The sequence below is a fragment of the Phycodurus eques genome, chromosome 10 (genome assembly GCF_024500275.1).
Source record: "Phycodurus eques isolate BA_2022a chromosome 10, UOR_Pequ_1.1, whole genome shotgun sequence".
NCBI classification, from domain to species: Eukaryota; Metazoa; Chordata; class Actinopteri; order Syngnathiformes; family Syngnathidae; genus Phycodurus; species Phycodurus eques.
Window position 1 is genome coordinate 10351001 of NC_084534.1, and position 12163 is coordinate 10363163.

A 12163-nucleotide genomic window follows, 5' to 3' on the forward strand; every position below is an offset into this window, starting at 1 on the left:
TGGGTAGTAACAGGGGGTTTTGTGATGCTAAAATGATCATAGGGAATATAGAATACAGTATTATTAAAGCATCTCTCCATACGAAGCAGTGCAACATAACAACCAATTGGCACGTAAGGGTGGTGCTGGTGCACCTCTCGTCCACTTTGTACAGCACTCTACTTGTTCCGTGGTCTAAGCTGTTCAGATGACCTCTGCTCATCCGCTCCTTCCGGCTTGGTTCACAGCAGTTGAACACTGAAGTTGGTTCTGGTTGTCTCCGCAGTATGTCACACTCACCCACATCATTCTCTCGCTCCAGGTCTGTAAGCATGTTCTGAAGGTAATGATCCACCCACCTCATCCTTCGGACACAATATCTGACCCCTGTGCTTTTACCCCAGCAGCTGCCTTGAGAATCCTCACTCTCCAGGCATTATCGCTGTTACATCAACATACCCATTACTCATGCAAGGGATGATGTATTAAAGAGGCGACTGATACCTTTACATTGGTCACTTGTGAAATTAGTTCATTAAATGGAGTCTGTGCAGTGTGCATGTGTCACGGATGACGGCTCGCGCTGTATGAAAAATGAATGATGGTTAATATAATGGCAGCAACACGACTAAATTACACACAAATACTCATTTGGATGTAACCAACTAGGTACACCTTACAATTGATTACAATGAACACAACAACAGTGTACATTCCTTGAAAACTGGTTGTACTACCAGTAAAAGATATTTTGAGAAATATTTTTCCACTGAATACTTTTGTTTGATTCTATTTTTCGCTATCTCTTGGAGATAAGACCAGAGAAAATTGCCACCTTTTAAAGTTTGTTTGATTCTATTTTTCGCTATCTCTTGGAGATAAGACCAGAGAAAATTGCCACCTTTTAAAGATTATTTGTGGGGGAAAAATGCGATATTGGTACACATATTGTTATCAGGATATAAAATTACTCATATCCTGCTATGCAGAAACATATTTTGAATTATCACCTCATATAATGAAATGACAATGACATCAATGATCTCAAATATCGTTGATATTGTTTCATTGCCTCGCCCAATGAGAATCGACTAGCAGTACTGATCATGGAATCGGAATCGGTAAATTCTTATCAATTCCCAACTGCAACTGTGAGGCAGAGGTGTAAACCACAAGTCACTGCGCTGCTCAAATTACAGTACATTTCTTCTTCTTTCTCCCTTTCGACAATCCCGATTCAGACGCCTCCACAGAGATCTTTCCCTGTCCTTTGTATCTTTTGCTTGAACTGCTGCTATCTTTAGTATTAGTCACTGGCCAAATTACAGTATTACTACAAAAAAAATATATATGTACTTGAAGATTTCAATCATGCTGAAGTGTTTCAGTCTCACCATCCAGGACCACAGCAAAGCTTCTGATGTCTCCTACCATCTAGTGGCCATTTAGTTAGCATGCATTTTGCCCGCATTCTCTGGACATTCAACTTTCAAACGCGTTTTCCCTCGGATGACTCTGCTTACTTGTATTATTTTCCTTGCAGATTCCACATACATCTGGTTTCTTTGGTTTCGCCACAGAATTGGAAACTGCGAGTTTGGAAGGAATGGGGGAGGGGAACGAGAGGAGAGTGGGTTAAGAGTTAAGGAAAATAGGCAGAAAGCTGCACGTTTTCTAGAGTCTTGGAGAAACTCGGAGGGAATAGGAAGAGAGAGAGAGATTTTGACAAAGAGTTTGTGTGTTTCTCCACCAGCTGATCACAGCATGGCGCTGTTCCCATTCTGCAAGACACCCACAGGTCAGTTCAACCTGAGCCATCATCGCCACCTCCTCTGCGTCTCTCACGCTTGCCTGTCCTGCACGCGTCTAAATGCGAACCAGCACGAACAAAATCGAATGGGATGTTTTCCATGTTTGATGAGTTCAAGACCGTTTGCGCATGAAATCATTTGACTGCTCAGAGACACGTCTGCATTCACTTAACTGCGCTTCGTTTGGTTCTCAGGCACTCTGCAACAACGAAATCACTTTGACTTCACTTCATGAATTACGAATTTAGATGAAGCACCGCGACAATTTGTGTGATGATTTCATACGTCATTAGACAAACGTGCATACTGTAGTCGTTTGCCAAATTGAGTACAATGATATGTGGACTGCATGAAACAGAGCATGTGCTGTGATGATGGTTACATCCTTTGATGCAGCGTGCCACATTACCATGGGGAGGCATATCTTGAGCAGCGCATTCTTTTCATTCCACTGAAGACCAGAGTGAACAACCCAGCAACTATGCTTGCTTTCATTGCACTTTGTTTTCCATCTGCAGGCGCCTCTTGAATAAAACGTGCACATTTCTTTGTGTGTTTATCCTCCAAAACAGGAGCCATCCGAGTGTCCAGGATGCAGCTGCTCCTGTACTGTGTTCTACTGTCCCTTATCATATGTAAGTGTGCAGGGGAGTTTGCGCTACAAATGCTGTATGGTATCAGATCACTAAATGCACTAATTCATCCCCATTGTAATCCCCCGAGGGGGGAATTGGACTTGGGCAAGCACTCTTTATCACATCTGAAGTTCAGAAGTTCAGACCTTCCTGTATGGAGTTTGCGTGTTCTCTCCAAGCTTGGGTGTTTTCACTGTGTACTCCAGCATCCTACCACGTTCCAGAAATATGCATGATAGGTTCATTAAATACTCTACATTGTACATAGGTGTGAATGTGTGAATGGTTGGTCAACATGTGCCCTGCGACTGCCTGGTAAACTGTCCAGGGTGTACCAAAGTCAGCTGGGATAAACTCCAGCACAGCTGGGACTCTAACAAGGGCAAGTGGTATAGCAAATGGATGGAAATGCAACTTACTTTGCTATATATTTTGTGTTGCACACCACAAAGAGATCAATCACACACATGCAGGGTTGCAAGGAGAAATGTCAGTAGGAAGGGCCACGCAAACAGTGTTACATCTCTTGAGCGATGATTTTTGGAGAAGGGGGGGTTGGGCAGGGTCATTGTCTTGCTCAAGGGCATCTCAACAGTTGTCACAAAACAGACACGCATTTCTCAATCATCTAGTTGCCGGGGTTTTTTTTGTTTTGTTTTGTTTTGTTTTTTTTGTCCGTAGCGAGACTTAAGCTCTGGTTTCAAAACCCAAGACTCTACAGATGAGCAAAATGGTCAGTGGTCAATAGTTTTTAAGGTTCACATTTACCATAAAAGTATCATTTGAGAAGGTAAGCTATTCGGATGACAAATAATGAAGATAAATAAAAAATTTAGTTATAGCCCTTATAGGTTAATAATAACAATCAAATATGACAAGAGAACCCTGTGTTTTCTTCCAGCCAGTGCCAGAATTAATCATAATAGAGTTGTACTTCTAAAGTAAGAAAAAATATATCCAAAAAAAGCACTGTAAAAAAAAAAAAAAAAAAAAAAAAAGAAGGAGTTCATACCATCATCGTGCATTGATGTCTTGTGTAACAACTTTGTAGTCAACCACTAAACAGATTTGACTTTGGAGGTTCCACTGTACTATGTTACTATTTGTAATAACAGTAATGTAAGAAAATTATAAAATGTATACTGGTTTTTAGTGACTTAAAGAGCAACTAAACCCCCAAAATTTTAAGCAAGAATACATTGTATGTGCCAGAACCAGTCAAAACACAGAAGGCTACTCTGATTAATATTGTGTTCGTGGGATAAGAATTAAACGGACTAGTTCATCAACATAAGGGCGGGCCCACGTTGACCGAAATCATCATCAGCTGCAGACCGGAAGTGACGTCGCAGCTGCAGTTGAGCTTTGCTTGCTAATATAGCGGGCTAATAAATTGCATCGGCCGAGTCATTGTTCAGAGCAATGGATTTCATAACTCAATTCCGTGTACACCATGGATAAGATGGAAAACATGCAGTAGCCATTAGAGGAAGTGTAGCGAAGAGTAAAAGCATTGTACATCAACTTCTTCATGTGAAAGAGATTCACAAAGAGAAAATCCAGATAGGCTCACAGCTCTTTAAGTACATCTAGATGGTGACGTTTATGATCATCGTTTGTAGATCGAATGAAATCAAATATGTGGCTCATTCATGCTGAATATTTACAAACTGTATGGTTTCTTAGTAAATAAAGCAGGGAGGAATGGGCTGTTATATGTCACATTCTCCCAAATTTGCACTCTCGCAAGAGTGAAAAGACCTAAAATGGCAGCCTGAAAAAAGCGGGAAAATGCAATGTTTGAATCATATATTTTTAGAATAAATACTTCGTAGATTTACGTAAACACCAGCTGACAAAGATGATATGCACATATAAAATATAACAGAAAGTTTTGACCTCTTGGGTTTAGTTCCCCTTTAAGCAGAAAGGTGCAATGATTTTGTAGTATTTCTATGATTGCCCTTTAAAATGTTAAGTATCTAATGACTCAGAAGCTTTCTTCCCGGTTTACACATTTATGTGAGTTGTAAAAGACGTTTTATTTTTTCAGACTTCCTCCATGGGCGCAAGCTTGGTGGAAATGTGAGGTCCCCTCATCCTTACTTTCACTCCATGGAACTGGCCATGGCAAGACAAACGACCGATATGGAGAAGAGCAAGGCAGCAGCTCCACAAACCCCTGCGCAGACTCCTTGGGGTGCCCCTTTAGTTTGGGGTGACAACCACAACTCAGTCAGGCGAAGGACTGAATTTGCAGAGCAAGAAATCCGGATAGGCCTGCTAGCCCTAGTGGTGGGAACATATGCCCAACATGTGAGACGTTTCATCTCCTCAGCAGAAATCTACTTCCTACCCAATCAGTTGGTCACTTACTACATTCTCATTGATAATCCTCGCACATTGGATCCTCCCATCAAGTTGGCACCTGGACGGCAGCTGAAAGTGCTTCCCGTTGCGGAGTTCCCAGGCTGGGACAAGTTGGTCTATCGTCGTATGCCCCTTTTGGCTGACACCCTCAAAAACCAAATTGGCAGGGAGGTCGAGTACATTTTCTGTGCTGACATTGACCAGGAGTTTCTGGCTCCTGTGGAAGAAGAAATACTTGGTGAACTGGTTGCTACCTTGCACCCCGAACTCTATGGCAAACCACGGAAGGCGCTTCCTTATGAAAATGATGAAAACTCATCAGCTTACGTGAAGAAGGATGAAGGTGACTACTACTACACCTCTGAGCTCTATGGTGGGCTGGTTCACGATATGTACAGAATGGCTCTGGGTTGTTCTTTGCTCATATTGAAGGACCAGGGAAATGGCATAATGGCCAGCGGCCGTGAAGAGAGCTACCTGAATCGATACTTGATCACTCACCGGCCAACCTGCGTGCTTTCACCAGAGTACAATTGGTGGGATTCGGGCCTGGCTGTAGACGTGCCTGAGAAGAGGCTGGTCTCTTTAGGAAGGCAATGTGAGGCATTCGATGCTGAGAAGAGAGAGAAGCACCGATGTTGAGTTGATGTGTTCTCATTTGTTTTAGTTCTGTATTCTCTTTTGACAACTGCTTGAAAATACTGTAGTAGGTCTAACTTGGAGCTTATTAGATCCAAACTTAAAGCTCTCCTCTCAAACATAAACTAAACATGGCTGACGATAAGGATAAGCGAGTGTTTGTTTTGTTTGTAAAGGCAGCCCTGAGAGCAAATCTAATATTTTTACAAAATTGAATATGTGTTATATTGCAATTTCTAGTATAACCAATAAAAACAGATACATAGTATATATGTATATATAGTACTGTATGTTTGCTCAGTGGGATCTATGGTAAGGTCAGTATTCATCAGTTTAGTAAACTTTGCTGGAGGAACTCCAACTTTCCCTATTTGGAAGTCTGACTTCCCAATTTTAAGGAATGCACCATAGACAATAACATTACAAAATACGGAAATCACATATTTACATCGTCTTTATTGAACTCGTTCTTGTGAGTTGTAAGTCAACAAATGAAACACACAACTGATTTTCAATTAGAAACGCATTTGTATGGACAGAGTCTCACTTGTGTCTTATGTTCACCAAACCAAAGAGGGGGAAAAAGAGAAATGTCCCTTTAAAAAAGAATTGCTCTCTCTATTAATGTCAGCCTTGCAGATACTCTTCTAGTGGCTTTGTGGTCAACAGCGATAAGAGTCAACAGTGTCAGTGCACACTTTTCCCCTCAATGGACAATCATTAACTGAAAGCAGTGCTGTTTCAAGGTCTTTAAACACAAAGTGGGAGGCAGAGGCGGGAACAGATACACTGCGATGCTGATCCTCCAGGCTACATGTGTTTATCAGCTGCTGTTTTGACTGCAGCAAAAAAAATAATTGCTATGATGCTTTTACTGGTGAGGGATTTTTCAACGTTGTCCCCTTGTTGAAAGTGAAGAAAAAGGTACACTGGGTAAGCAAAGTATTCAGAGCCCCTTAAATGTTTCACTCTTTGTTATGTTGCAGCCGTTTGCTAAATAATTTAAGTTCACTTTTTTTCCTCATTAATGTACACACAGCACCCCATATTCACAGGGACAAAAAACGAACTATTGAAATTTTTGCAATTTATTCAAAAAGAAAAACTGAAATATTACACAGCCATAAGTATTCAGACCCTTTGCTCAGTATTTAGTAGACGCACCCTTTTGAGCTAATGCATTTTGGGGAATGATGCAACATGTTTTTCACACCTGGATTTGGGGATCCTCTGCCATTCCGCCTTGCACATCCTCTCCAGTTCTGTCAGGTTACATGGCGAATGTTGGTGGACAGCCATTTTCAGGTCTCTCCAGAGATGCTCAATTGTGTTCAAGTCAGGGCTCTAGCTGGGCCATTCAAGAACAGTCACTGAGTTGAAGCCACTCCTTCGTTATTTTAGCTGTGTGCTGAAGGTCATTGTCTTGTTGGAAGGCGAACCTTCAGCCCAGTCTGAGGTCCTGAGCCCTCTGGAGAAGGTTTTCATCCAGGATATCCCTGTACTTGGCCGCATTCATCTTTCCTTCGATTGCAACCAGTCGTCCTGACCCTGCAGCTGAAAACACCCCCACAGCATGATGCCGCCACCACCATGCTTCACTGTTGGGACTGTATTGGACAGGTGATGAGCTGTGCCTGGTTTTCTCCATACATGCCGCTTAAAATTAAGGCCAAAAAGTTCTATCTTGGTCTCATCAGACCAGAGAATCTTATTTCTCACCATGTTGGAGTCCTTCAGGTGTTTTTTAACAAACTCCCTGCGGGCTTTCATGTGTCTTGCACCGAGGAGAGGCTTCTGTCGGGCCACTCTGCCATAAAGCCACGACTGGTGGAGGGCTGCAGTGATGGTTGACTTTCTAGAACTTTCTCCCATCTCCCGACTGCATCTCTTGAGCATAGCCACAGTGATGTTTGGGTTCTTCTTTACCTCGCCCACCAAGGCTCTTCTCCCCCGATTCCTCAGTTTGGCTGGACGGCAGGGTTCTGGTCGTTCCAAACGTCTTCCATTTAAGGATTATGGAGGCCACTGTGCTCTTAGGAACCTTAAGTGCAGCAGAAATGTTTTTGTAACCTTGGCCAGATCTGTGCCTTGCCACAATTCTGTCTCTGAGCTCTTCAGGCAGTTCCTTTGACCTCATGATTTTCATTTCCTCTGACATGCAATGTGAGCTGTAAGGTCTTCTATAGATGGTGTGTGGCTTTCCTAATCAAGTCCAATCAGTATAGTCAGACACAGCTGGACTCCAATGAAGGTGGAGAACCATCTCAAGGATGATCAGAAGAAATGGACAGCACACGACTTAAATATATGGGTGTCACAGCAAAGGGTTTGAATACTTACGGCTGTGTGATATTTCAGTTTTTCTTTTTTAATAAATCAGCAAAGATTTCAACAATTCTGTTTTTTTGTCAATATGTGGTGCTATGTGTACATTAATGAGGAAAAAAATGAATTTAAATGATTTTAGCAAATTGCTGCAATATAACAAAGAGTGAAAATTTTAAGGGGGTCTGAATACTTTCCCTTCCCACTGTAAATGGCTATTGAGCCCGAGAAATAAATTTTCTTCTTTCTCTCACACACATATCCCTCCAATCTGCATTTGTTTCCATGTGTGTTACAGTCATAATGGGAGGGTTTAAACACAGCAGATGGCTCCTTCTCAGTGCCAAGAGAATGTGTCCTCAGGGCCAGATTGCCACGTGGAGTGAAGTTGGAGGTGAACTTCAGATCACTTTAAGAACATGATTCCCATTTGTCACACACTGGGCGTTTTATGTCTTTCAGACTACCTGATCCATACTGACTACACCCTTTCATGGCATAATGCAAAGCAGTTTAAAGAATTATTGATTTAATCCATGTCGTGTGGTTTTCTTGTGCTCAAAGAACCCATTGGCAGTAGCTTAAGACATGTTGCAAAGAGCGTGGCTATCTGACACATGATTCCAAATAAATACACTTAATTTATTAGAGACAAAATCAGAAAGGCACACATAATAAAACAGGTAGTATTAAGTGGAACTGCATTTTTACTAGAGGTTCACTGAAGTAAATTGAGCAAACTAAATAGAAAATAAAAATAGTGTACATGTGGTTAACACATCTGCCTCACAGTTCTGAGGTTCTGTGTTCAAACCTCATCTAAGACCTTTCTGTGTGGAGTTTGCATGTTCTCTCTGTGCTTGCGTGGGTTATCTATGAGTAGATAGGCTCCAGCTCCCCCAGAACGTTGAGCAGGACACGAGGTAGAAAACTGATGGATTAATGGAAATGGAATATTGCAAAATAAAGTATAGATGAGTTCTGTGTTATATTAGGAAAGATGGATAATTTAAAGAAAATATTGCAATAGTTATATGTATATTTCTACATACATAACAAATGTTTGCCCAAATATAGAGCCACAGTGGATATGAAGTCTACACACCCCCAGACACCCAGCTTTTTGTGATATAAAAAAAATATTATTCTACCATTAATATGACATATAACCTAACAAACGCAATTGATTAAAAAAAAGAGAATCTTTTTGACAGGGGAAATTAAAATAAACAATGTGTTTGCACAAGTGTGAACACCCTCTTATAACTGGGATCTGAAAGTGTTGCGAATTAATTACAATCAGATTCAAACCACGGTAATGTTTAATAGGAGTCAGCAGACACCTCAGACTAGTTAAAGTGCCTCTGATTAACCCAAATATAGTTCAGTGGTTCTAGTTGGCTTTTCCTGACATTTGCTTTGTTTGATAACAGAACCCTGAAAGTTTTGTAATAACAATGACAGCTATTTCGAACCGTTCATAATTCCATCCAGCTTCTCCAAGGCCACAGTTCCATCTGAAGAAAAACAGCCCCAACGCATGATGCTGCGAACCACTATTATGCTTCACTGTTCTTATAGTATTCTTTTGGTGATGAGCAACATTGCGTTTGTGGCAAACATAGGTTTTAGAGTTATGACCAAAATGTTCAACCTTGGTTTCATCAGACCATAACACATTTTCCCACGTGTATGGGAGATTTTGTTGCACAAAACCCTCGGGCTTCTAAAAAATGTCTTCAAAAGTCTACCAGAACAGCTAAACTTTATTTGGGGCTAATCAGAGGCACTTTAAATGGTGGCAGGTGTGTGCTGACTCCCATTTAAGAGTTTGGATAGTATTGGTTAATTGTTAACACAGCCACAGCCCAGATATAGGAGGGTGAGCACACTTGTACAACCACATTATTTCCGTTGTTTATTTTTACTTCCCCTCTCAAAAAGTAAAAAAATAAAAACATTTTATTGAGTTATAAAATCGGTCACTTTAAGGGTATTCTGTTACTGGTTCATCTTGGTCTATCTTTTTATCTCACAAAAAGCTTGCATTTTAATACAGGTGTGCAGTTTTTTTTTTTTTTTTAATCCATTATAACTAAAAACACATGCCTGGTTAAAAGAAGTGAAGCCACACACCTGCTATAGAAACAAGGATCAAAACATTGAGTTTTCATTCTCAATCCTGGCATCATGATAGATGTGAATATTTTACCCTACATGAGGTGAGACACGGCGGCACGGTGGCCGACTGGTTAGAGCATCAGCCTCACAGTTCTGAGGACCCGGTTTCAATCCCCGGCCCCGCCTGTGTGGAGTTTGCATGTTCTCCCCGTGCCTGCGTGGGTTTTCTCCAGGCACTCTGGTTTCCTCCCACATCCCAAAAACATGCATTAATTGGAGACTCTAAATTGCCCGTAGGCATGACTGTGAGTGCGAATGGTTGTTTGTTTCTATGTGCTCTGTGATTGGCTGGCAACCAGTTCAGGGTGTACCCCGCCTCCTGACCGATGACAGCTGGGATAGGCTCCAGCACGCCCGTGACCCTAGTGAGGAGAAGCGGCTCAGAAAATGGATGGATGGATGGAGGTGAGACACCCAACCTTGGAGAATTCTCCTCTCTTCCTGACTGCTTCTAAGGAAGTTTCAGTTTATTGTTTACCTGCCCAACTGGTTCCCTCTCACAGCTTTTCTAGCAGTGGGAAAGGTTACAGCAGGCAACTATTATTCAAGAAAGATCTAAAAGAGTAAGCTGTAATTAGCTGGTGATGGAATGATGAAAGATTTTATTTCAACAATATGGTTATCAGTGTAGTTAGGAATGCTGTAGAACTGCAACTGAAAATTGATACACCACTTGTATTGGATTTTCAACAGATTGTGCAGGTGGACCTAATGTTGTTGGTGATAAGTATATAAGTTTAGCTTAAAAATAATTTCAATTAAGGAGAAATTATGCAATATCTGATTATTGTGTAATGTAATGTAAAAAATAGTCAAGCATTAATATTTAGTGAATATGTATTTTCTTTCCTTCACTTAGTAAGCATGACAAAAGATGAATGTTTACTTAAAGCAACCACCAGTGTTCATTGGAGAGGTTTTTACGTCCGATTCCAGTATACAAATACTCGTTTTACAAGAAAGCGAAGGACTTGCACTGATGCATATTTCAAAAGAAGGAGCAAGTGTTGGAGAAAAGGGCTTCTTAGTTCTGTTTGAATAGCAACACAGAAAAATCTGGTTGTTCTAAGCAAGGGTAACTTTGCATTATGAATAATAAAACCCTGACATACCAAGCTTTTGAACAAATACTTTAGCTACATTTGAAAACAAGGGACTCACTCTTTGCTCATGACTCAACATCACAGTCGAATTATAGCCTTTCTGTGCTTAATGCTTAACCTTAAACAAAGAGTGTAATTTTAACTTCTGCTGTACTGTTAAGCTTCTATCAGATGACACCTTAGGGCTTCTGTAAATAGAAACACTTTAAAATCAATGAGACCTATTTAATTGTTCGCACAGCAGGCAACCTGTGAAACAAACCAGAAGACCCCTAGAATTAAACATGCAGTATTTCAAATTAGCACGTATTCAAATAGAGAGCATGCACAATACAGGAGATATATGCTGCCAACCAACTGAGGCCTTCGTGTCAGGTGCTTGATGAAGGATTTGCTGAAGTGGATAAAGTGATTTGAGATTTGTGCACATCAGTTAGTGTTTGGATTGAGTTCATTAATTTATGTGTGTTCTTCTTTTTAAGGTTTTGCTATACAATCAGACTCCACATTCAACACATTGAAATGTTTGTGACACACATATTGCTCATATAAACCTGTTAACATTGCAACACTGGCTTTGAGAACAGTGTGCAAGTCCAGAAATCTTCAAATTTCACAGGGAGTGTGATTGGGTTATAGCAGGTATAAGTCCATGTAAGTCAAATCCATTGAGTGATGGCAATAATAGTGTGTGTGTGCGTGTGTTTGCGTGTATGTTACTTGTTATGGGTTGGGTGGAGTGAAGATCCATGTTAATCTGTTGGATTCTCAGAGGTCTTTACACACCCAGCCTGAAGCTATGACACACCAAAACATGCTGCCCTAATCTCTTGCATTGGGGGGCTGCTACTAGCAGATAGTGAAGGTGCAACTCACTTGCCTGGGAGCGGTCTGGTGCCCATTGTGCATACCTCATATTATGACATGTCACTAATGGAAAGCACATCATCATATCGCATCATCTGTGAAGCGTAGTGGATGTAAAAATATCACATCAAATGCACTAATGCTTGACTTGTTTTATAGTGACAACAAAATCCAATATGGTGCATTTCACAAAAGTGCGGTATTTAAATAATTGATGTTGATTTTTTATTTTAATTTTTTTTTACAAAGACTG

General features: G+C 40.8%; 1 protein-coding gene across 1 annotated transcript; it reads left to right on the plus strand.

Annotated features, from left to right (window-relative positions):
- The first annotated feature begins 1699 nt into the window (after positions 1-1699).
- LOC133409233 (globoside alpha-1,3-N-acetylgalactosaminyltransferase 1-like) lies at positions 1700-5437 on the plus strand. Its single transcript, XM_061688971.1, has 3 exons — positions 1700-1777; positions 2363-2425; positions 4479-5437. The coding sequence occupies exons 1-3, from the start codon at positions 1744-1746 to the stop codon at positions 5435-5437; spliced, it is 1056 nt and encodes a 351-aa protein (XP_061544955.1). The 5' UTR covers positions 1700-1743.
- The last annotated feature ends 6726 nt before the right edge of the window (positions 5438-12163 follow it).

Excerpts from the sequence above, each read along its gene's own strand:
- LOC133409233 (XM_061688971.1), top strand. The coding sequence starts at position 1,744 with ATGGCGCTGTTCCCATTCTGCAAGACACCCACAG. Across the intron at positions 1,778-2,362 it reads ATTCTGCAAGACACCCACAG|GAGCCATCCGAGTGTCCAGG; the intron begins GTCAGTTCAACC and ends CCTCCAAAACAG. Across the intron at positions 2,426-4,478 it reads TCTACTGTCCCTTATCATAT|ACTTCCTCCATGGGCGCAAG; the intron begins GTAAGTGTGCAG and ends TTATTTTTTCAG.